This window comes from Choloepus didactylus, chromosome 24 (genome assembly GCF_015220235.1).
Source record: "Choloepus didactylus isolate mChoDid1 chromosome 24, mChoDid1.pri, whole genome shotgun sequence".
NCBI lineage: Eukaryota > Metazoa > Chordata > Mammalia > Pilosa > Megalonychidae > Choloepus > Choloepus didactylus.
Window position 1 is genome coordinate 1,989,653 of NC_051330.1, and position 26,174 is coordinate 2,015,826.

A 26,174-nucleotide genomic window follows, 5' to 3' on the forward strand; every position below is an offset into this window, starting at 1 on the left:
CAGTAGCCTTGATCTTTGATAATGACTGCATAACTATATATCATTATTTTCTGACCTTGTAATTGTAAAAATCTTGTGACTGACACCTCCTTTTATCTAGTGTATGGTTAGATGAGTAATAAAATAAAGGCATGTATAAAAAAAAAAGAAAGAAAGTGTGGTAATTCCATAGGATACACTTATGGATCAATGCAGTAGAATTGAGAGTTCAGAAATAATCCATATATCAATAGTCTATTCATTTCCAACAAGATCAGTCAAGATCACCCAATGGGGAAGAGGAGTCTTTTCAAAAATGTTCTGGGAAAATTGGATATCCACATTCAAGAGAATGAAGATGGACCCCTACTTTATATCATATAGAAAGGATAACTCAAAATGGATTAATGACATAAATATAAAAGCTAAATCCATAGAACTGCTTTAACAACACGCAATCAAAACTCTTCATGGCCTTTGATTTGGCAATGAATTCTTAGGTAGGACACTGAAAGCACAAGTAAGAAAAAAATAGAGAAATTGGGCTTCATGAAATTTAAAACTTCTGCGCATCAAAGGGCATTATCAAGAAAGTGGAGGGACATTCTACAGAAAACACTAAAAACTGAAAAGGTGTATCTATATAACACATAAGAATAACCTCCAGTATGAACTCTCAACTCCATTCGAAAACTCTTCAGCCATTGAAACTTCATTTTGTTTCATTTCTCTTCTCCTTCTGGTCAAGAAGTCTTTCTCAGCCCCATGATTCTGGGTTCAGGCTTATGCCCAGGAAGTCATGTCCCATTTTGCCTGTGAGATTTACACCTTTGGGAGATATGTACCATGAAGGGAGGTGGGAGGGCAATGAGTTTACCTGAAGAGTTGGCTTAGAAAGAAAGGCAACATCTGAGCAACAGAAAAAGGTTTATCAGGGTTGACTCAGGCACAGTTATAAGTAGGCTTAGACACTCCTCTGCAGTATCAAGCTTCACAAGGGCAAGCCACAAGATCGAGGGCTCAGTCTTTGAAATTGGTAGTCCCCAATCCTTGTGAGAATATCAATAATTCCACAGGTGGGGAAGTTTAATATTCCCACATTTACCCCCAGTACCTCAGGAGGACTGGGCAAATATTAGTTTCTGCCCAAATTGCCCTGGGATATATTGGGGCTGCACACTCACCTTTGCAAGCCAACCAGATCTCATTCCCTATTCAAAGTTCTGTGAAATTATTGTATTTGAATAAACTGACCATACAAGTTAAATCATACAGTTTGCTACAGAAAATATAGATTTTGCACCAAATAAACACCACTTTCTTTGGTCTCATACAGAAGGTGAAGATTTAAAACACTGTCAATATCATCCTTTAATCTTTAATCTGATTTACCTTAGTCCTAAACAAGTCAATTTTGTTCATATCTCTATGAAGTCTGATCTCTTTTTCATCTTCTTTAACATTGCTGGGGTATTGCTGACGTTCATAGCTTTCAAAATATGCCTCTGAGTCTCAGGTGTCACACAGATACCTGAAGTTCCAAGGACCAAACAGGTTATACAAAAAAAACTCAGCATCTCAGAATTTAGAAGAAACCATTACAATTCAGGAATAGATGTAACTACTGTGAGAGCTTACAATGTAGGAACCTTTACCATAAGCCATCCTCCAATAACTTATGCTATCAGATTCAATTCTCAGAGTTTGCACATTACATTTAGTCCATATTAGTGATATGTTATAATTGTATTTTCATTTCTGGTTCATTTCACTCAACATACTGTCCTCAAAGTCCATTCACATTGTTGCATAACTCACAACTTCATTCGTTTTTGTAGACACTCAATATTCCATTGTAAATATACACTACACTTCGCCATTCCATTCATCATTTGACATTCACTTAGGCCACCACCATCCATTGTGAATCATGAATACTGCTACCATAAACACCAGTGTGCAAATGTCCATGTCCCTGCTCTCAGTTCTCTCAAGTATATATCCAATAATTGTATTGTAGGGACATATTGCAACCCCATACTTTGCTTTCTGTACCACCACAATTTATTCACCAGAAATGTATTTGTGTACATTCAACACAAATATTCTGGTTCCTCCAATAACCATAAATAGTGTGCCAGTTTGAATGTATTATGTCCTCCCAAATGCCATTATCTTTGATGTAATCTTGTGTGGGCAGACCTATCAGTGTTAATTAGATTGTAATTCTTTGAGAGTTTCCATTTAGATGTGCCCTACCCAACTGTGGGTGATGACTCTGATTGGATAATTTCCATGGAGGTGTTGGCCGCCCATTCAGGGTGGGTCTGAATTAAATTACTGGAGCACTATATAAGATCAGACAGAAGGAGCAAGCTGCGACAGCCAAGAGGGACACTCTGAAGAATGCCCAGAAGCTGAGAGAGGAACTGCAGTTTGAAGATGGCCATTGAAAGCAGACTTTTGCTCCGGAGAAGATGAGAGAGGACAAATACCCCAGGTGCAACTAAGAGTGACATTTTTGAGGAACTGCAGGCTAGAGAAGAACGTCCCGGGAGAAAGCCATTTTGAAACCAGAACTTTGGAGCAGACGCCAGCCACGTGCCTTCCCAGCTAACAGAGCTTTTCCGGACACCATTGGCCATCCTCCAGTGAAGGTACCCGATTGCTGATGTGTTACCTTGGACACTTTATGGCCTTAATACTGTAACTGTGTAACCAAATAAACCCCCTTTTATAAAAGCAATCCATCTCTGGTGTTTTGCATTCCAGCAGCATTAGCAAACTAGAACAAATAGCCATGAAAGTCATAATTTTAAAGCAGATGGGAAATCATAGAAAGGATGTGCTAATTTTAAAGGATTACATACCAAGTCATTATTTAACCCAATGATCAACCCCAATCTACAGTTTCACAGGAAAGGTTCTTTGGGAAATTTCCTCGAATTCTTTATTAGAATGGAATATAGGAAATAACTATGTGTTCCCTTTTTGTTTCTGCATCACCAGCTTCCTTATTGCTTCCTTGACATCTCTATTTTTCAAAGTGTAGATTATGGGATTTATACAAGGTGGAATGAGATTGTATAAGAGTGCCACAAACTTGGTCACATCCTGAGAAGGCTTTGGTTTGGGAGTCATGTACACATAGATGATAGTGCTGTAGAAAATGGACACCACCATGAGATGAGAGCCACAGGTCCCAAGGGCCTTCTGTCTCCCGCCAGGTGTCTGTATCCTCAACACACTTCGGGCAATATGTCCATAAGAAACCAAGACCAGTGAGAGAGGAAAGACAAGAAAGATGCTACTTAGGATCATAATCTCCTTCTTGTAATTTGTGGTGTCCACACAGGCCAGCTCAATCACTGGGGGTGTCTCACAATAGAAATGGTTTATCTGGTGGTGCCCACATCGGGGAAGGGTCATTGTGATAGGAGTGTGCACCAATGAGTTGCTGAAACCAAGAAACCAGGATATGCTGGCCAGTGCCCAGCACAACTGTGGAGGCATGAGGGTGAAATAATGCAACGGCTGGCAGATAGCAACATAGCGATCATAGGCCATCATGGCCAGAAGGACACACTCAGTGCCCCCCAGACCTAGGGTGATGAGAAGCTGGATGACACATCCGACAAAACTTATGGATTTGTCTGGCCCTCCAAAGTTGACCAACATGTGAGGGCTGATGCAGGTCACATGAGTGAGGTCAAGAAAAGAGAGATGCGTGAGGAAGAAATACATGGGGCTGTGGAGATGGGGATCCAGGCAGGAGACCAGAATGATGGTCCCATTGCCCATAAGGGTTAGAAGGTAGAATATCAGGATGAACACAAATAAGATCCTCTCCAGCCCTGGCTGATCTGAGAAGCCCACCAAGATGAAGCCTTCTCCAGATGTGGAATTTTCTCTCCCCATCACCTTCTGGGTGACCTTTCAGAAAAAGAAAAAGAAAATTATTTGACCATTGTGCTGTGTGGTGTGTGAGAATGCTTCCCCTGATGGAATTTAGCAGAAATCCCTGTTCATTCATTTTCCCTTCCCTTTGCCCAGCAAGATACAGCTGGATAATAGGACAAGTTTAGACATAGAAAATGACACGGGTAGAAGAGAATGGTAAGAATATCTTGCTTGAATTCCTCACAGAGCAATTCTCTCATCACTTTTCTCTCAGAGCCCTAATTCCTTAGTTAGACTCATGTCCCTAAGTGCCTAGAGCTCCTCATTGCTTTGTCCTTCATAAGTTCATATTCTATAAATCCTGAATTTTGTCTTCTGTGTCCTATACACACTTACCTAAATGTCATTTAAACCTCAATCATATCATCAGTATCCCAGTGAGATGAATATGTTCGCTTAGACTAAAGGTGGAAATTTCTTAAGATATGGTGAAGAGGGTGACCCTCACCAGGCCCCAGGTTTGGAGAAATCTACGTTTCTGATAGACGGACGTGACTCAAAGAGAGAGCCCCACAGAGAGAGGAAAAGACTCAGTCTGGTGCTGACATATTCATCCTGCTGATCCCAGCTCTCTGCTAGAATAAGAGTGAACCAGCTCTCGCCTCAGTGTCCCTACTTATGACTTCTCTGCTTCCTCAGAGCTGCACTGATACTTGTGTTTTGCTTATTACAACTGGATAAAAATAAGTCAGTGGAAGACTGAAAGTTGTATTTCCCTTGAACCCACAACCAGAGAGGAAAACCTGCTCCAAACTTAAAATAGTGATTTCCAAGTCTGGTGACCTTTAGTGGACTATGGTCTTGATGGAAAATTAATTGATGATTCCCTACTCAAATTATATAAAATATAATGCTGAAATCTCAGCAACTCACATTTCAATTTGCCTCATTTTATGACAGAAAAAATGACTAAACATATATATGGCACTTTGCATTTTAAAATCTTCCCATATTGAACTCATTTAATCCCCACAGTGGCCCATTTTTATACAGAGAAAACTGGGGAAGAAACATGTATTGCATCAGTACAACAGTGGCTCTCACAAGTGTGTATGAGAATCGCCGTGTTGTCTCATCTAACCTAGACCTTAACCCCAGAGTCTCTAAATCAGTAAGTCTGAGCTGGGAACCAAGAAATTGCATTTCTCACAAGTACCAGGATATGCTGATGCTGCTTTTGGGGGACCACACTCGGAGAACCCCCACTGTCTTTCCTTTTTTATTTTTCCAGAGTGATCTTCATAGTATCTTTTGTTGACTAGACACTCAAAAGCTGTTTCCATAATGAAATAGTTAGAAGATTAATGAAAATTTATAATAATGACCTGAGAAGATTGAGTAAAGGTTCATGAAGAAGTTGGTAGCAGAACTCTAGCTCCCAGGACCTGAGCAGTGTCTGGTTTGCACACTTTGTCATCCTCACACTCTCAAACCTCCTCCTCCTTCACCCGTCAGTGTCTGTTTTGAGTTCATGTTGCCATCAGCCTAAATAAACTAAACTATGATAGATACAAACACATAAATGCATTTGTATACATATTGTGTACATGTATAATTTCCATAGCATACACACATCACCTGAGGGGTATAGGGACAAGTTACTGTGAATGAACACAGAAAATCACATTAAATTAAATGTAATTTTACACTTTCCTCTTAAGGTGTAATGCTCAATGTGTCTTCCAATAAGACCTATATAAATGAATAAGTTTTTCTTATCTATTGTTTCCTTTTCCAGATGTTTCTAGGCAGTTCTAATCAAGGCAAAGTTGAAGATTTGGATGCCCTATTAATCCAGTATTGTTCGCTCAGAGTAAAGATTACTCTGACACTTTCTTCCTGGACATAGTTTACACCTGCAACTCTGAACCACCATCTCCCAGGAGAAGGCAGGTGTTTAGAAAGGGAATTTAAAATTGAATGTGAATGACCACTGGAAATGCAACTCAACATAAAGAGGAGATTTAATATCATGGGATAACTCAGAATTTTCCTTTCCTATTAACAAAAATCAGAAAAAGTAGCATAGAGTATTAGAAATAGAAATTTAATGTTCATTTTAGGAAACCTAGGAATTAGCTAAAACCTCAGAGCAAAAATTTGGAGAAGAGCTGCCAGAGATGGTGGGATTGAATACGGTATGTAGCAAGGAGTGAAAAAAATATTGCTTGGAAAAATTATTCTGCAGATCTCAGAAAGCTGCAAAGAAAGACATTTCTCAAAATTGAAGAGTATACCCTTAGGTGTAAAACCTAAACTCCTTGCTTGCAGTGTAGGTAACGTTTCCAGAGGCTGTTGGCAAAGTATGGGTTTAAAAGCTGAGGAGTTTGCCAAATATGAAATCACACTGACAAGCCATATTTGTAAAGAGTGGCTGTCACAGTGTCAGAAAGGAAGAGAATATTTACATTTGATGAGCCCAACAACTTCTGTCCCTCAGCTAGGGAGAAGTAAAGGGTAAACAGATGCAAATAACTTGAAAATATAAGAAAAAATCCAATGATCTATAATGAGGTCCTGGCTGTCCCTCACAGAAACTTCATGCAAATAGTTGGTGAAAAACACTAATCCTTCAATGATGAGCAACAGAAAAGAACTAGCAGGAGCGTGTAAAAAATAATGTGAGAAAATCATGATCAAAGCTAGAGGAAATGCAAGTAACAGTAAAGGACACAAACAAGAAAGAAAATATTTCCAAGGAGCAAAGGAACAGTGGAACTACCATTTCACCATGAATAATAACTTTAGAAATATAACAAAATATCCTTTTCTGGATATTTCTCTCTTTTGTCACATCCTTGTTAAATAAAATCACCCTTCAAACAGACCATGTCCTTGAAATAAAGTTTAAAAAGCAGAAACACTAAACATGGGTAGGTTGCAATAAAGGAAGTGCTATGGCCCAGCACTCACATCAGTCCCAGAAAGAATTAGAAAGTAACATAAAATACTTCAAAATATCCTGAAAAGTTTCTGACATGGGTGAGGACCCCATGCACACATATCCGACTCCTCTCTCCTTAGTCGTTCTCTGTCTCACACTGTGGTGAATGGAGAGGCACATCTGGACACCGGGACGCATGAAGAGTGTCTGGGGAGCGTTCAGTCACCTTCCCGCGTGTACAGAAGCATGGAGAGTGCAGTGAGGATGAGTGGGGTTAGTGCTGGACACAGGACCTCTTCCTGCTGCTCAGTCGCTGGTGTCACCCGGGGCCTCTGAGCGCTCGCCCCTGACTACATGTGTGTGCACTCGCACTGTCATCCCCCCCTCCCCAAATACACACGCACTCACCCACACCACCACCACCTCCGTGAGGGTAGGATCTTCTCTTCAGCTGCTAGTTCTCAGATGGGTGTACCTGACTCTTCCTTTCTGCAGTTAAAATACACCCCCCCACACACACACCTGAACTATCTCTTAAGGAAGCATCCAACCTTTGGGGGAGTTTCCTACAGATTTTAATTACAAGTTATATAGCGAAACTAATGACTTTTTAAAAATATGAAATAAGTAATAGAGTCCAGAAATGTTTTAAAGCCTACAGTAACATACTTTTCTAGTATTCCCTGAAATATTGCTAAGTTATTTTTCTTTCTTCTTTGTTAAATCATCCCTCAAGTTTCCCCCTTGGAGCCAATCCTACACAGCCTCTTCTCTCCCATCTCTCTCTCCTTTCAATAGATGAGCCCAATTTTATGTCTTATATGTACCATTAGTTTTAGTCAAAACTCCATTAAGGAGATGTAGCAGGTAAGGGGAGGAGACAATGGATTTCAAATGGCAGCCAGCTAGTCTCTGAAAGAAAAAGGGAAAACGGTGCTATGCTGTCAGTATTTTGCTGCTCCATGCAGGGAAGTCACTTTGATTCCTCTCTTAGATGGGCAACACAGGGAACCTGGGAATCACTTGCTGGTTCTGGCCCAGCTCAGGGACATACAGTCTCTGGAGATCAATCAGCTCCCCACCCCATGCATGGATGAGAGGTGCAAGGAGACCCATGGGGTGCAGGATCCCAACGAGAATGCATTTGTCTCCCATGGGAGCTTACTTCCAAAGAGCAATGGTTGTGGCTTCCAGAAGATGGTGGGTTAGCAGAGACAGGTCAAAAAAAATCTCCATGAAAAATACTGGATAAAAGACAGAAAGTGCTCCAGAACACCAGTTCCAGTGATGCACCACCTGGACAAGGTGTACTAAATCCACAGGGACCGTGCACTTGATGAAACTGAGAGTCTGCATTAGGAAATGAGTGAGTGAGCCTGCTGGAGAACTGGCAGCCATGCTGTGGTCTGGGGAAACTGGGGGTTGGTGTTTGGAGATGGATTAGTTTCCAAAAACCCAAAAGCAGCCGCAGATCTGGCAGAGAGAGCCACACAGTGAAGCATGGTGGGACTGCTTCCCCACAACCCATGGGCATGCCTCAATATCTGGCATGGACAGTAGCCTCTCACACATCCACAGCTAAATGTCTCAGAGCCAGGAAGGCGTATGTCAGCAAAAAGGGGAAAATAACCATGCCCCATACAGCCATCTTCCCAGCAGACTGGGAAGGCTCCTGCCTGGCACCACAGCCCAGAGCTGAGCTGCACAACCCAGCATGGCAGGAAGTGTTTCCAGCAGTGCACACACATGCCTCAAAATCTGGCATGGATGATATCCTTTTGCACACCCACAGCTAATTGTCCCAGAGCTAGGAAGGTGGAAGTGTGCAAAAAGGGGGAAATTAACATACTACATACTGCCATCCTTTCAGTGGGCTGGGAACACTCCTACATGGCCCTGTGGCCCAGAACTTCCCATGGGGGACAGCACTTACTTGTGATGCAGCACAGTCTTCCCTCAGCAGAGGCCCTAGGAGGGCATGACTTGGAGAGGGACCCACTCAGAAATCTCAGGGACCATACACCAATACCAGGGACTTGTGTGTCAGCAGCAGAGACAAGCTGTGTTGAGACTGAATTGAAGGTTTAGACTCCCACAACAGCTTTAAATCTCCAGGAACACATGGGAATTTTGATTATTAAAGCTACCCTCCCTTCCTAACAGCTCAGAAACATGCCCCACATTCAGGGAAGGCAGCACCTACTACAGATAGAAACTTGGTGCACCTATTGTACCTCACAAGATTCAGACCCCCACTCACCACAAAGACAAAGTTGGGGAGAACTGGCTTGAGGGGAATAGGTGGCTCATGGATGCCATCTGCTGGTTAGTTAGAGAAAGTGTACTCCACCAAGCTGTAGATCTGACAAATTAGAGATAAGGGTTTCAATCAGTCTACATATCCTAAAAGAACCCTATCAAGTTAAGCAAATGCAAACAGACCAAAAACAACAGAAAATTTTAAAGCATTTGAAAAAACCAGACGATGTGGAGAAGCTAAACCCAAACACCCAAATTGAAAGATCAGAGGAGACACAGTACTCAGAGCAATAAATCAAAGAACTAAAGGCAAACAAGGAGAGCTTGGCACATGATAAAGAGGACATGAAGAAGACCCTAGAAGAGCATAAAGAAGAAATTACAAGAGTAAATAAAAAAATAGATGATCTTATGGAAATGAAAGAAACTGTCAACCAAATTAAAAAGATTCTGGATATTCACTGTACAAGATGAGAGGAAGCTGCATGTGAATCAGTGACCTACAAGAAGACAGAATGGAAAGTGAAAGAACAAAAGACAGAATGGAGAAAAGATGGAAAAAATTGAAATGGAACTCAGGGATATGATGGACAATATAAAACATCCAAATATAACAGTCATTGGTGTTCCAGAAGGGGAAGAGAAGGGTAAAGGTCTAGGAAGAGTATTCAAAGAAATTGTTGGGGAAAACTTCCCAAATCTTCTAAACAACATAAATACACAAATTGTAAATGCCCAGCAAACTCCAAACAGAATACATCCAAATAAACCCACTCCAAGATATATCCTGATCAGATTGTCAAATGCTGAAGAGAAGGAGCAAGTTCTGAAAGCAGCAAGAGAAAAGCAATTCACCACATACAAAGGAAACAGCATAAGACTAAGTAGTGACTACTCAGCAGCCACCATGGAGGTGAGAAGGCAGTGGCATGACATATTTAAAATTCTGAGAGAGAAAAATTTCCAACCAAGAATACTTTATCCAGCAAAACTCTCCTTCAAATTTGAGGGAGAGCTTAAATTTTTCACAGACAAATGCTGAGAGAATTTGCTGACAAGAGACCTGCCCTACTGGAGATAACAAACAGAGAAACAAAGAAAGGAGAGAGAGATGTGGAGAAAGGTTCACTACTAAAGAGATTCAGTATGGGTACATTAAAGGGCATTAAGAGAGAGAGGGAAAAATATGTCTGACAAACGTAAACCAAAGGATAGGATGGCTGATTCAAGAAATGCCTTCACAGTAATAACAGTGAATGTAAATGGATTGAACTCCCCAATTAAAAGATATAGATTGGCAGAATGGATCAAAAATATGAGCCATCAATATGCAGCATACAACAGACTCATCTTAGACACGAGCACAAAGAAATTGATAGTGAAAGGATGGAAAAAATATTTCATGAAAGCTACAGCCAAAAAAAGCAGGAGTAGCAGTATTAATCTCAGATAAAATAGACTTTAAATGCAAGGCTGTTATGAGAGACAAAGAAGGCCAGTACATACTAATAAAAGGGGCAATTCAACAGAAAGAAATAACAATCATAAATGTTTATGCACCAAATCAAGGTGCCACAAAATACAAGAGACAGACACTGGCAAACTAAAGTCAGCAATTGATGTTTCCACAATAATTGTGAGAGACTTCAACACATCACGCTCTTCTGTCAATAAGACAGAAGACCAGTGAGGAAACTGAAAACCTAAACAATCTGATGAATGAATTTAACAGACATATATTCCAAATCACCAGGATACACATCTTCTCTAGTGCTCATGGAACTTTCTCCGGAACAGAGCATATGCTGCGACATAAAACAAGCCTCAATAAACTTAGAAAAAAATTGAAATTATCCAAAGCACATTCTCTGACCACAATAGAATACAATCAGAAGTCAATAACCATCAGAGATTAGAAAATTCACAAATACATGAAGGTTAAACAGCATGCTCCTAAACAATCAGTGGGTTAAAGAAGAAATAGCAAGAGAAATTGCTAAATATATAGAGATGAATAAAAATGAGAACACAATATATCAAAACCTATGGGATGCAGCAAAAGTGGTACCGAGGGGAGAATTTATAGCAATAAATGCATACATCAAAAAGGAACAAAGAGCTAAAATCAAAGAATTAATGTAGCAACTGAATAAGCTAGAAGTTGAACAGCAAACTAATCCTAATCCAAGTAGAAGAAAAGAAATAACAAGGATTAAAGCAGAAACAAATGACATAGGGAACAAAAAAACAATAGAGAGAATAAATAACACCAAAAGTTGGTTCTTTGAGAACATCAATAAGGCTGACAAAGCCTCTAGCTAGACTGACAAAATCAAAATGAGAGAAGACTCAAATATACAACATAATGAATGAGGAAGGTGACATTACCATGGATGCTGAACAAATTAAAAAAATTATAAGAGGAGACTATGAACAACTGTGTGCCAACAAACTGGATAATGTAGAGGAAATGGACAATTTCCTGGAAACATATGAACAACCTAGACTGACCAGAGAAGAAACAGAAGACATCAACCAACCAATCACAAGCAAAGAGATCCAATCAGTCATCAAAAAGCTTCCACAAATAAATGCCCAGGGCCAGATGGCTTCACAGGGGAATTCTACCAAACTTTCCAAAAAGAACTGATACCAATCATACTTAAACTCTCTCAAAACATTGAAGAAAATGGAATACTACCTAACACATTTTATGATGCTATCATCATCTAATACTAAAACCAGACAAAGATGCTACAAAAAAAGGAAAACCACAGGCCAATCTCTCTAATGAATATACATGCAAAAATTCTCAACAAAATACTTGCAAATTGAATCCAAAGACACATTAAAAAAATCATACACCATGACAAAGTGGGGGGCCATTCAAGGAATGGAAGGATGGTTCAACATAAGAAAACCAATCAATGTACTACAACACATTAACAAATCAAAAGAGAAAAATCAAATGATCATCTCAATAGATGCTGAAAAAACAGGTGACAAAATCCAGCATCCCTTCTTGATAAAAACACTTCAAAAGGTAGGAATTAAAGGAAACTTCCTCAATATGATAAAGAGCATATATGAAAAACCCAAAGCTGGCATTGTACTCAATGGCAGGAGACTGAAAGCCTTCCCTGTAAGATCAGGAACAAAACAAGGATGCCCGCTGTCACCACTGTTATTCAACATTGTGCTGGAAGTGCTAGCCAGGGCAATCTGGCAAGACAAAGAAATAAAAGGCATCCAAATTGGAAAAGAAGAAGTAAAACTGTCATTGTTTGCAGATGATATGATCTTATGTCTGGAAAATCCTGGGAAATCAACAATACACCTACTAGAGCTAATAAACCAATTTAGCAAAGTAGCAGGATACAAGATTAATTCACATAAGTCAGTAATGTTTCTATATGCTAGAAATGAATGAAGTGAAGGGACACTCAAGAAAAAGATACCATTTTCAATAGCAACTGAAAAATCAAGTACCTAGGAATAAACTTAACTGTGCTGGTTTGAATGTATTATGTCCCCCAAATGCCATTATCTTTGATGTAATCTTGTGTGGGCAGACCTATCAGTGTTAATTAGATTGAAATTCTTGGAGTGTTTCCATGGAGATGTGCCCCACCTAGCTGTGGGTGATGACTCTGAGTGGATAATTTCCATGGAGGTGTTGGCCCTGCCCATTGGGTGGTTCTCAATTAAATTAGTAGAGCACTATATAAGATCAGACAGAAGGAGCGAACTTGCTCAGCCAAGAGGGACACTTTGAAGAAAGCACAGGAGCTGCTGATGAGAGACAGTTTGATGACAGCCATTGAAAGCAGACTGTTGCTCCAGAGAAGATGAGCGGGGACAAATACCCCAAGTGCAACTAAGAGTGACATTTTTGAGGAACTGCAGCCTAGAGAGGAACATCCTGGGAGAAAGCTATTTTGAAACCAGAACTTTGGAGCAGACGCTAGCCACATGCCTTCCCAGCTAACAGAGGTTTTCCGGACACCATTGGCCATCCTCCAGGGAAGGTACCCGATTGTTGATGTGTTACCTTGGACACTTTATGGCCTTAATACTGTAACTGTGTAACCAAATAACCCCCCTTTATAAAAGCCAGTCCATTTCTGGTGTTTTGCATTCCAGCAGCATTAGCAAACTAGAACACTTAACCAAAGATGTAGAAGACCTATACAAAGAAAACTACATGACTCTACTAAGAGAAATAGAAAGGGACCTTAAAACATGGAAAAATATTTCATGTTCATGGATAGGAAGGCTAAATGTCATTAAGATGTCAATTCTACCCAAACTCATCTACAGATTCAATGCAATCCAAATCAAAATTCCAACAACCTACTTTGCAGACTTGGGAAAGCTAATTAACAAATTTATTTGGAAAGGGAAGATGCCTAGAATTGCAAAAAACACTCTAAAAGTGAAAAATGAAGTGGGAGGATTTACACTCCCTGACTTTGAAGATTATTATAAAGCCAGAGTAGTCAAAACAGCATGGTACTGCAGAGAGATAGACATATTGATCAATGGAATAGGACTGAGGATTCAGAGATAGACCCCCAGATCTACAGCTGACTGATCTTTGATAAGGTCCCCAAAGCCACTGAACTGTGTCATAACAGTCTTTGCAACAAATGGGGCTGCGAGAGTTGGATATCCATATCCAAAAGAATGAAAGAGGACACCTACCTCACACCCTACACAAAAATTAACACAAAGTGGATCAAAGACCTCAATATATAAGACAGTATATGCTGCTGCCTTCTCACCTCCATGGTGGTTGCTGAGTAGTATCTGACAAAAGACTGATATCTTGCATATATAAAGAAATCCTACAACTCAATGACAATGGTACAGACAGCCCAATTATAAAATGGGCAAAAGATATGAAAAGACAGTTCTCTGAAGAGGAAATACAAATGGCCAGAAAACACATGAAAAAATATTCAGCTTCACTAGCTATTAGAGAGATGCAAACTCAGACCACAACGAGATACCATCTGTGATGGTTAGGTTCATGTGTCAACTTGGCCAGGTGATAGTACCCAGCTTCTGGTCAAGCAAGCTCTGGCCTAACAATTGCTGAGAGGATGTTTGTGGCTGGTTAATAAACCAATAGGCTGGTTTATTAAATTATCAGTCAATTGGCTGCCGCTGTGACTGATGACTCACGGAAGGGCATGTCTTCCACAAGGAGAGAAAGCAATTGGCTGGATTTAATCCAATTAATCAGATGAAGACTTATAAGCGAGACAGACAGAGGACCTTCACTTCTGCTGCCCAGCAAAGTGTTTCCTGAGGAGTTCATCGAAGTTGCTGGTTCATTTCCCGAGGAGTTCATCGAACATGTTCATCGAAGATCCCGGTTCATTTCCTGAGGAGTTTGTCAAAGTTACCGGTTCATTTCCTGAGGAGTTCATCAGACATCTTCCTTGGAGTTGACAATTTGCTGACTGTCCTACAGAATTTGGACTTGTGCATACCCACAGCTGCGTGAGTCACTTTTATAAATTTTATAGTCATAGGTACCTCTCATTGATTCTGTTTCCCTAGACAACCCTAACTAATACACCACCTCACACCAATTAGAATGGCTGCCAGTAAACAAAGAAGAATCTGCAAATGCTGGAGAAGATGTGGAGAAATTGGAACAGTTATTCATTGTTGGTGGGACTGTTAGTGGTTCAGCCACTCTGGAAAATATTCTGTCAGTTCCTTAGAAAACTAAATATAGAGTTACACTTCGATCCAGCGATTGCACTTCTCGGTATATACCTGGAAGATCTGAAAGCAGCAACACGAACAGATATCTGCACGCCAATGTTCATAGCAGCATTGTTCACAATTGCCAAGAGATGGAAACAACCCAAATGTCCTTCAACAGATGAGTGGATAAATAAAATGTGGTGTATACACAATGATGGAATACTATGCAGCAGTAAGAAGGAATAATGTTGTGAAACATATGACAACATGGATGAACCTTGAAGACATAATGCTGAGCGAAATAAGCCAGGCACAAAAAGAGAAATATTATATGCTATCACTAATGGGAACATTGAAAAATGTAAAATAAATGGTTTATAATGTAGAATGTAGGGGACCTGGTGATAGAGAGAAATTAGTGAAGGGGGAATGATAAACTAATAAGAACAGACAAGTTATTGTGGGTAAATTTAACATTCTGGTAATGCCCAGGAATGACTATGGTAAGTTAATTTCTGGTGGGTATGGTAGGAACAAGTTCACAGAAATGTTGCTTTCTTATTCCTTTGCTGAGTTAATGTCTGTATATTTTCTTGGTGTAGAGGAGAAACATGTTGAAAGTAAAGTACTTATTTTAGGTTAGTTGTCTTTTTCCTATCCCCTTGTTTTGGTTTATTTGAAATGTTTTTTTTTATTGTATGTTTTTTAATTTGTTTTGATATAGTTAATAGTTAATTAAAAAAAAACAATAAAAACTATGCAGATTGCCCCTGAGGAGCTGGGGGAGAATGCAGGGGTGTTGGGCTTCCCCACCTCGATGGTTGCTGATGTGCTCGCAGGCATTGGGGACTGGCGGTTTGAAGTGCCAAGCCCTCAATCACAGGACTTGACTTTGGGAAGACTGTTACTGCAAAGGAGAGGCTAGGCCTCCCTGTATTTGTGCCTAAGAGCCTCCTCCCGAATGCCTCTTTTTTGCTCAGATGTGGCCTCTCTCTCTAGCTAAGCCAACGTGAAAGGTGAAATCACTGCCCTCCCCCCTATGTGGGATCAGACACCCAGGGGAGTGAATCTCCCTGGCAACGTGGAATATGACTCCCGGGGAGGAATGTAGACCCAGCATCGTGGGACGGAGAACATCTTCTTGACCAAAAGGGGGATGTGAAAGGAAATGAAATAAGCTTCAGTAGCATAGAGATTCCAAAAGGAGCCGAGAGGTCACTCTGGTGGGCACTCTTACGCACAGTATAGACAACCCTTTTTAGGTGCTAATGAATTGGGGTAGCTGGTGGTGGATACCTGAAACTATCAAACTACAACCCAGAACCCTTGATTCTTAAAGATAATTATATAACAGTGTAGCTTATGAGGGGTGACAATGTGATCGGGAAAGCCATGTGGACCACCCTCCCCTTTGTCCAGTGTATGGATGGATGAGTAGAAAACCCAGGCACACAAGCACACACAAAAAACCGAAAGAAGAATGAGGGGGGCACAATTTGGGTGTTCTGTTTTTACTCTTGTATTTTTTTATTCTTACTTTCACTTTTTCTGGTACAAGGAAAATGTTAAAAAATGGATTGGGGTGATGAATGGACAACTGTATGATGGTAATGTGATCAACGGATTATATACTTTGGATGATTGTATGGTATGTGAATGAATCTTAATTAAAAAAAGGAAAGGAAGTCACCCTGCGCAAGTTTGCATATATTATGCCCCCCAGAAAATGTCATATTATGATGCAATATTGTGGGGGCAGAATGATTACTCTTTTTGATGAGGGTGTGACCACTTGACTGAATGTTTCCATGGAGATTTGACCCCACCCATTCATAATGGGCCTTAATTAGATCACTGGAGTCCTCTAAATTTCAGAAGCACAACAATCTCCTAAGAAGGTAAACTCAGAAACAAGCACACCTAGACAGAATATCAAATGGTTGAATGCCAAGGACGAGGAGAGACTGCTGAAGGCTGGAAGATAAAAGCAATGAGTTACATATCAGGGAGCCCCAATAATATTAAGTGCTGATTATACATCAGAAACCATGGAGGCAGAATGCATTCTGACACAAGGTTTAATATGCTGAAAGAAAACTATTACTGACCAATAATTGTATATACAATGACACACTTCCAAAAATGAGGAAGAGATGAAGACATTCCCAGAAAAACAAAAGCTGAATAATTTCATGACCACTAGACCTCCCCTAAAAGTAATGATGAAGGGAGGTCTTCAAACAGAAACATAAGGACATTAGACAGTACACTGAAGCAGCATAGAGAAATGAAGACCTCTTCTAAAGTTAACCATGTGAGTAATTACAAATGCCCGCACTATTGTCTTGCGTTTTTCTGAATGTAATGCCACTTTTTACTTTTTACAGGTTCTAAATGCAAACACATAAAAAGTAATGATAAATGTGTTGGTTTGGACATATAATGTATAAAGATATCATTTGTAACAAAATACAACAGAAATGTGGTGGGATGGAAAGGTATAGCAACAGTGTATGTGTAAGCTATTGAAGTTTACTTGGTATCAAAACATGATTGTTGTAGATTTAGGATATTTTTAAAAATCACTTCATAACAACAGAGAAAATATGAAAAATTATATAGAAGTACATGAGAAGGGTACACTATAAAAACTCAAATAAATATGAAAGTAGGCATTAAAGAAAAAATTATGCAACAATAATGGAATGACTCACAAAGACAAAAATAGCAAAATGGCAGGAAAAATCTGGCATAATCAGTAATTACTTTAAGTGTAACTTGATTCAACTCTGTAGTCAAAAGACACACCTTAGCTGAATGGATAAAAACACAATCCAACTGTATGCAGTTTACAAGACACTCACCTTATGGTCTGAGAAACAAATACATTCACAGTGAAAGGATGGGAAATAATATACCACACAAGACAGCCTGAGTCCCACCTGCCTTGGATGCAGATTATAGAGCCACTCCCAGGGGAAGTTAGAACCCCATGCATATCCAGACAAAGGAACCTGTCTGCATAGACCCAAGGAGAACACAAGTTACTGAGGAGTGCTGCATAGAAAAGGCCCCTGGGGAAATGATAAAAAGAGAGTTTGCAGAAGAACTGTGGTGAGGAGGGTTTGCATTCAATCCAACCTCTGCTCACTCAACCAGCTAACCACTAAACATTTCTTTGTGGACTGACCCACTGTGATGGTTAGCTTCATGTGTCAACTTGGCCAGGTGATGGTGCCCAGGTGTCTGGTGAAGCAAGCACTGGCCTAACCATTGCTGTGAGGACATTCATGGCTGGTTAATAAACCAGAAGGCTGGTTTGTTAAATCATCAGCCAATTGACTGCAGCTGTGACTGATGATGTCAATGAAGGGCGTGTCTTCCACAATGAGAGAATGCAGTCAGCTGGGTTTAATCCAATCAGATGAAGACTTTTAATTGAGACAGATAGAGGACCTTCACTTCTTCTTTGGCTGACCAGCGAAGTGTTTCCTGAGGAGTTTGTCGAAGTTGCCAGTTTGTTTCCTGAGGAGTTCATTGAACACGTTCATTGAAGTTGCCAGTTCATTTCCTGAGGAGTCCATCGAACATCTTCATTGGAGTTGCTAGTTTGCTGCCTGCCCTATGGAATTTGGACTCGTGCATACCCACAGTTGCATGAGATACTTCTATAAATCTTGTATCTTTAGATGTCTCTTGTTGATTCTGTTTCCCTAGAGAACCCTGAGTAATACACCCACTTTTCTAGATTTCCCCACCTGGGATTTTGGGTAGGGACACCCTAACAGGGATGAAACCAGAGGGAGAAAAGCCTCATGGAAAACAAAGAGGCATAAAATGGCTTGTTTAAGACAGGGCAGGCAGTACTGAAAAGATTCAGGAATTGGGGACACCGAGTGAGGGAGCTAATATAAGCAAATCAGAGGAGCTGGGGAGGAAATTCCACACAAATATGAAAAGACTAGATCAAGATAAGCAGAGAAGGAAATAGAGGAAAGGAAGTTTTGTTTCCTGTGTGTGAACCCATTTCACAAAAAGTTGAAATCATAAAAACTGTACTGCATAACCAGGGAACGACTCAGATGAGGAAGAGCTGAGAAAATCTGAACAAACACTGGGTGTTCTGAGTCCTGAATAAGGTGGACCAAACATCAAAGAGGAGCATTAAAACAAACCAATCAACAACAATCCCCAGACAGGAGGGGAACGTTGACCTTCAGAGTTAATGCATCAAATATCTGATGGGCAGGCATCAGAAAAATTAAAGGCCATACTAAGACACAGGGAGATATGGCTCATTAACAGAACAAATTATAATGTCAGAGCACAGTCAGAATTTGGAACATCAAATCAGAGAATTTGAAACAAAACTGCTAAATCAAATCAAGGAAATGAAGGAAAATATGGATACAGAGTTAAAGGATAATTAGAAGACAAGGTGTGCACATAAAGAAAAATTTGGAAATATATAAAGAAGCAAAAAAAATATGGGGATGAAAAGCAGAATAATGGAGATTAAAAATACACTACAGGTATACAATAGTAGATTTGAACAGACAGAAGAAACAATCAGTGAACTACAATGCAGGATAATTGAAAACTTACAGTTCTAAAACTGCTAGAGAAAAGAAGAGATAAACTTGAGCAGTGTCTCAGGGATTTGACTGACAGCATGAAGCGTACAAGCACATATATTATGTTCCATAATGGTCCAGAAAGAGAAGACAAGGGAAAACGGACAGAAAGAATATGTAAGGAAACAATGGCTGAAAACTTCCCAACTCTTATTAAAGACATAAATGTGCATGTCCAAGAAGGATAATATACACCAAACAGAATAAATCCCAAAAGATCTACTCCAGAGACACATAGGGGTCAGAATATAAAAGGCCAAATACAAAGGGAGAATTATGAAAGCATCAAGAGAAAAGTTATTTGTCACAGATAATGGATATCTTATTGGATTGGATAATGGATATCTTATTGGATTTAGGTATATGATGTATATTTGGCGTTTAGTCAAATGCCAAATACACATCATATACCATGGAGGCGAGAAGACAGTGGTATGATATACTTAATGTACAGAGAAAGAAAACCAGCCAGCTAAAAATTCTTGTCAACAAAACCGACTTTCAAAAATTATTAGTTAAAATATTCACAGATAACAGAAACTGAAAGAGACTAAAAAGGACAAATACTGTATGGCCTCACCTATAGAAATAGAATAAGCAAACTCATATTAGAATGTAGAATATAGTTTACCAGGGGCTGGGTTGTTTGTAGAGAATGGAGAGTTAATGCCTAATTTGGACAGAATTTCTATGCAGGTTGACTGTAAAGTTTTGAAAATGGATGGTGGTGATGGTAGCACTTTATTGTGAATATAATTGACAGAACTGAGTTATATATGAATGTGATTAAAAGGGGAAATTTTTATGTCATATGTATGTTATTAGAATAAAAATTAAAAGTTAAAACATAGGACTCTATAACAGCATAAATCTTATTTTCACTAATGGACAATAGTTAATAGTACATGTGTAAAAATGTTCTTTCATGAATTATAACCTAAGTATGCTACTAATACAAGTTGTCAACAATAGGGTCATATTTGGAGAGAAAATCTGAATGTGAACTTTGGACTCTATTTAGCAGTACACATTTAACATTCTTTCATCAATTGTAACCAAGATAACACAGTACTGCAAAGTATAAACAATAGAGGTATATGGGAATGCTGTATTATTTTCAGGATTTCACTGTAAACCTAAAACTCCTGTAATATAAAAATTTTAAAAGAATATATAATAATAATATTAGTTCAGTGTATGACAACTGTGTATTTTTTGCATGATTTTTCTGTAAACCAACAATTTCTCTAATAAAAAAGAAGTTATATTTTTAGAAAATAAAAGAAAATCTCCACAGATTTATATCAAATAAAGAGATTCAATCAGCAATCACAAATTTTCCAACAAAGAAAATCCTGAACCAGTTGGCTTGACTGGCAACTAATCCACTCAAACCAAAAAGCATGGAAGGAGGGACTCAGGTATTTTATGCCAACATTCATGGCATCTCTTTTCACAGTGGTCAAAATGTGGAACAACCCGAGTATTTTCCAACACATGAATGGATAAACAAAAAAAGCTGTGTGCATGTGAATAAATATTATTGAGCCACAGAAGAGAATGAAGATCTGATACAGGGATGAATCTTGAAAACATAAGGCAAGAAACAAAGATCAAATAAAGTATGATTCCACTTACATGAAACATTTCAAATAAGCAAATTCATAGAGACACAAAATAGATTAGAAATTATAAGGGGTGGATGGAAAAGAAGACTAGGGAGTTATAGCTTATTGAGTATAGTGTTTCTATTGGCAGATATGAACAATTTTGCTAATGGATGATGTGATGGGAGCACAACATTGCAAATGTAATTAATGACACTGAATTGGACACATACACGTTGGTTAATGGTGAAATTTCTTTTTAAAAAATGACTGAGGGTAGATACTCTACACATACAAGGTATCAAAAATTTGCTTCCCATATATTCCTTGTAGGGAAATTATTGGTGAAAGCTCCACCAAGAAAAGGAAGTGAATTGAGAAAGAAGCAGAGCGATTGGGATTACAGCTGCACACTTGACTCAGAGGGCAACCAACAGAGAATAGAGCAAGTCAGAAGCCACTACAAGAGTTTTTCCAACAGAAGAATTCGCAGAATAATTAAAAAGAATGACTTTATTCAAAAATATTCAGACAGCAATCGGAGGCGGGGCAAGATGGCAGACTGGTGAGCTGTATGTTTTAGTTACTCCTCCAGGAAAGTAGGTAGAAAGCCAGGAACTGCGTGGACTGGACACCACAGAGAAATCTGACTTTGGGCATACTTCATACAACACTCATGAAAACGTGGAACTGCTGAGATCAGCGAAATCTGTAAGTTTTTGCGGCCAGGGGACCCGCACCCCTCCTTGCCAGGCTCAGTCCCGTGGCAGGAGGGGCTGTCAGCTCCGGGAAGGAGAAGGGAGAACTGCAGTGGCAGCCCTTATCGGAAACTCATTCTACAGATCCAAACTCCAACCATAGATAGACTGAGACCAGACACCAGAGAATCTGAGAGCAGCCAGCCCAGCAGAGAGGAGACAGGCATAGAGAAAAAAAACAACACGAAAAACTCCAAAATAAAAGCGGAGGATTTTTGGAGTTCTGGTGAACATAGAAAGGGGAAGGGCAGAGCTCAGGCCCTGAGGCGCATATGCAAATCCCGAAGAAAAGCTGATCTCTCTGCCCGGTGGACCTTTCCTTAATGGCCCTGGTCGCTTTGTCTCTTAACATTTCAATAACCCATTAGATCTGTGAGGAGGGCCCTTTTTTTTTTAATCCTTTTTTCTTTTTCTAAAACAATTACTCTAAGAAGCCCAATACAGAAAGCTTCAAAGACTTGCAATTTGGGCAGGTCAAGTCGAGAGCAGAACTAAGAGAGCTCTGAGACAAAAGGCAATAATCCAGTGGCTGAGAAATTTCACTAAACACCACAACTTCCCAAGAAAAGGGGGGTGTCTGCTCACAGCCATCATCCTGGTGGACAGGAAACACTCCTGCCCATCGCCAGCCCCATAGCCCAGAGCTGCCGCAGACAACCCAGTGTGACGGGAGTGCTTCAAATAACAGGCACACACCACAAAACTGGGCGTGGACATTAGCCTTCCCTGCAACCTCAGCTGATTGTCCCAGAGTTGGGAAGGTAGAGCAGTGTGAATTAACAAGCCCCATTCAGCCATCATTTCAGCAGACTGGGAGCCTCCCTACACACCTCAGCAGCCCAGAACTGCCCTGGGGGGACGGCACTCACCTGTGACATAGCACAGTCATCCCTCAACAGAGGACCCGGGGTGCACGGCCTGGAAGAGGGGCCCACTTGCAAGTCTCAGGAGCCATACGCCAATAACTAGGACTTGTGGGTCAGTGGCAGAGACAAACTGTGGCAGGACTGAACTGAAGGATTAGACTATTGCAGCAGCTTTAAAACTCTAGGATCACCAGGGAGATTTGATTGTTAGAGCCACCCCCCATTCCTGACTGCCCAGAAACACGCCCCATATACAGGGCAGGCAACACCAACTACACACGCAAGCTTGGTACACCAATTGGACCCCACAAGACTCACTCCCCTACTCACCAAAAAGCCTAAGCAGGGGAGAACTGGCTTGTGGAGAACAGGTGGCTCGTGGACGCCACCTGCTGGTTAGTTAGAGGAAGTGTACTCCACGAAGCTGTAGATCTGATAAATCAGAGATAAGGACTTCAATTGGTCGACACATCCTAAAAGAACCCTATCAAGTTCAGCAAATGCCACGAGGCCAAAAACAACAGAAAATTATAAAGCATATGAAAAAACCAGACGATATGGATAACCCAAGCCCAAGCACCCAAATCAAAAGATCAGAAGAGACACAGCACCTAGAGCAGCTACTCAAAGAACTAAAGATGAACAATGAGATCCTAGTACGGGATACAAAGGAAATCAAGAAGACCCTAGAAGAGCATAAAGAAGACATTGCAAGACTAAATAAAAAAATGGATGATCTTATGGAAATTAAAGAAACTGTTGACCAAATTAAAAAGATTCTGGACACTCATAGTACAAGACTAGAGGAAGTTGAACAACGAATCAGTGACCTGGAAGATGACAGAATGGAAAATCAAAGCATAAAAGAAAGAATGGGGAAAAAAATTGAAAAAATCGAAATGGACCTCAGGGATATAATAGATAATATGAAACGTCCGAATATAAGACTCATTGGTGTCCCAGAAGGGGAAGAAAAGGGTAAAGGTCTAGGAAGAGTATTCAAAGAAATTGTTGGGGAAAACTTCCCAAATCTTCTAAACAACATAAATACACAAATCATAAATGCTCAGCGAACTCCAATAGAATAAATCCAAATAAACCCACTCCGAGACATATACTGATCACACTATCAAACACAGAAGAGAAGGAGCAAGTTCTGAAAGCAGCAAGAGAAAAGCAATTCACCACATACAAAGGAAACAGCATAAGACTAAGTAGTGACTACTCAGCAGCCACCATGGAGGCGAGAAGGCAGTGGCACGATATATTTAAAATTCTGAGTGAGAAAAATTTCCAGCCAAGAATACTTTATCCAGCAAAGCTCTCCTTCAAATTTGAGGGAGAGCTTAAATTTTTCACAGACAAACAAATGCTGAGAGAATTTGCTAACAAGAGACCTGCCCTACTGGAGATACTAAAGGGAGCCCTACAGACAGAGAAACAAAGAAAGGACAGAGAGACTTGGAGAAAGGTTCAGTGCTAAAGAGATTTAGTATGGGCATAATAAAGGATATTAATAGACAGAGGGGAAAAATATGACAAACATAAACCAAAGGATAAGATGGCTGATTCACGAAACGCCTTCACGGTTATAACGTTGAATGTAAATGGATTAAACTCCCCAATTAAAAGATATAGATTCGCAGAATGGATCAAAAAAAATGAACCATCAATATGTTGCATACAAGAGACTCATCTTAGACACAGGGACACAAAGAAATTGAAAGTGAAAGGATGGAAAAAATATATCATGCAAGCTACAGCCAAAAGAAAGCAGGTGTAGCAATATTAATCTCAGATAAAATAGACTTTAAATGCAGGGATGTTTTGAGAGACAAAGAAGGCCACTACATACTAATAAAAGGGGCAATTCAACAAGAAGAAATAACAATCGTAAATGTCTATGCACCCAATCAAGGTGCCACAAAATACATGAGAGAAACACTGGCAAAACTAAAGGAAGCAATTGATGTTTCCACAATAATTGTGGGAGACTTCAACACATCACTCTCTCCTATAGATAGATCAACCAGACAGAGGACCAATAAGGAAACTGAAAACCTAAACAATCTGATAAATGAATTAGATTTAACGGACATATACAGAACATTACATCCCAAATCACCAGGATACACATACTTTTCTAGTGCTCACGGAACTTTCTCCAGAATAGATCATATGCTGGGACATACAACAAGCCTCAGTAAATTTAAAAAGATTGAAATTATTCAAAGCACATTCTCTGACCACAATGGAATACAATTAGAAGTCAATAACCATCAGAGACTTAGAAAATTCACAAATACCTGGAGGTTAAACAACACAATCCTAAACAATCAGTGGGTTAAAAAAGAAATAGCAAGAGAAATTGCTAAATATATAGAGACGAATGAAAATGAGAACACAACATACCAAAACCTATGGGATGCAGCAAAAGCAGTGCTAAGGGGGAAATTTATAGCACTAAACACATATATTAAAAAGGAAGAAAGAGCCAAAATCAAAGAACTAATGGATCAACTGAAGAAGCTAGAAAATGAACAACAAACCAATCCTAAACCAAGTAGAAGAAAAGAAATAACAAGGATTAAAGCAGAAATAAATGACATAGAGAACAAAAAAACAATAGAGAGGATAAATATCACCAAAAGTTGGTTCTTTGAGAAGATCAACAAGATTGACAAGCCCCTAGCTAGACTGACAAAATCAAAAGGAGAGAAGACCCATATAAACAAAATAATGAATGAAAAAGGTGACATAACTGCAGATCCTGAAGAAATTAAAAAAATTATAAGAGGATACTATGAACAAATGTATGGCAACAAACTGGATAATGTAGAGGAAATGGACAATTTCCTGGAAACATATGAACAACCTAGACTGACCAGAGAAGAAATAGAAGACCTCAACCAACCCATCACAAGCAAAGAGATCCAATCAGTCATCAAAAATGTTCCCACAAATAAATGCCCAGGGCCAGATGGCTCCACAGGGGAATTCTACCAAACTTTCCAGAAAGAACTGACACCAGTCTTACTCAAACTCTTTCAAAACATTGAAGAAAATGGAACACTACCTAACTCATTTTATGAAGCTAACATCAATCTAATACCAAAACCAGGCAAAGATGCTACAAAAAAGGAAAACTACCGGCCAATCTCCCTAATGAATATAGATGCAAAAATCCTCAACAAAATACTTGCAAATCGAATCCAAAGACACATTAAAAAAATCATACACCATGACCAAGCGGGGTTTATTCTAGGCATGCAAGAATGGTTCAACATAAGAAAATCAATCAATGTATTACAACACATTAACAAGTCAAAAGGGAAAAGTCAATTGATCATCTCAATAGATGCTGAAAAAGCATTTGACAAAATCCAACATTCGTTTTTGATAAAAACATTTCAAAAGGTAGGAATTGAAGGAAACTTCCTCAACATGATAAAGAGCATATATGAAAAACCCACAGCCAGCATAGTACTCAATGGTGAGAGACTGAA

At 39.6% G+C, this 26,174-nt stretch overlaps 1 protein-coding gene across 1 annotated transcript; it reads right to left on the reverse strand.

Moving 5' to 3' along the window:
* Positions 1-2,955: 2,955 nt before the first annotated feature.
* LOC119519733 (olfactory receptor 2G3-like) lies at positions 2,956-3,897 on the reverse strand. Its single transcript, XM_037817485.1, has one exon. It carries the CDS (start codon positions 3,895-3,897, stop codon positions 2,956-2,958), a length of 942 nt encoding a protein of 313 aa, XP_037673413.1.
* Positions 3,898-26,174: the final 22,277 nt, after the last annotated feature.

Coding starts and splice junctions, on each gene's coding strand:
- LOC119519733 (XM_037817485.1), bottom strand. CDS start 3,897: ATGGGGAGAGAAAATTCCACATCTGGAGAAGGCTTCATCTTGGTGGGC.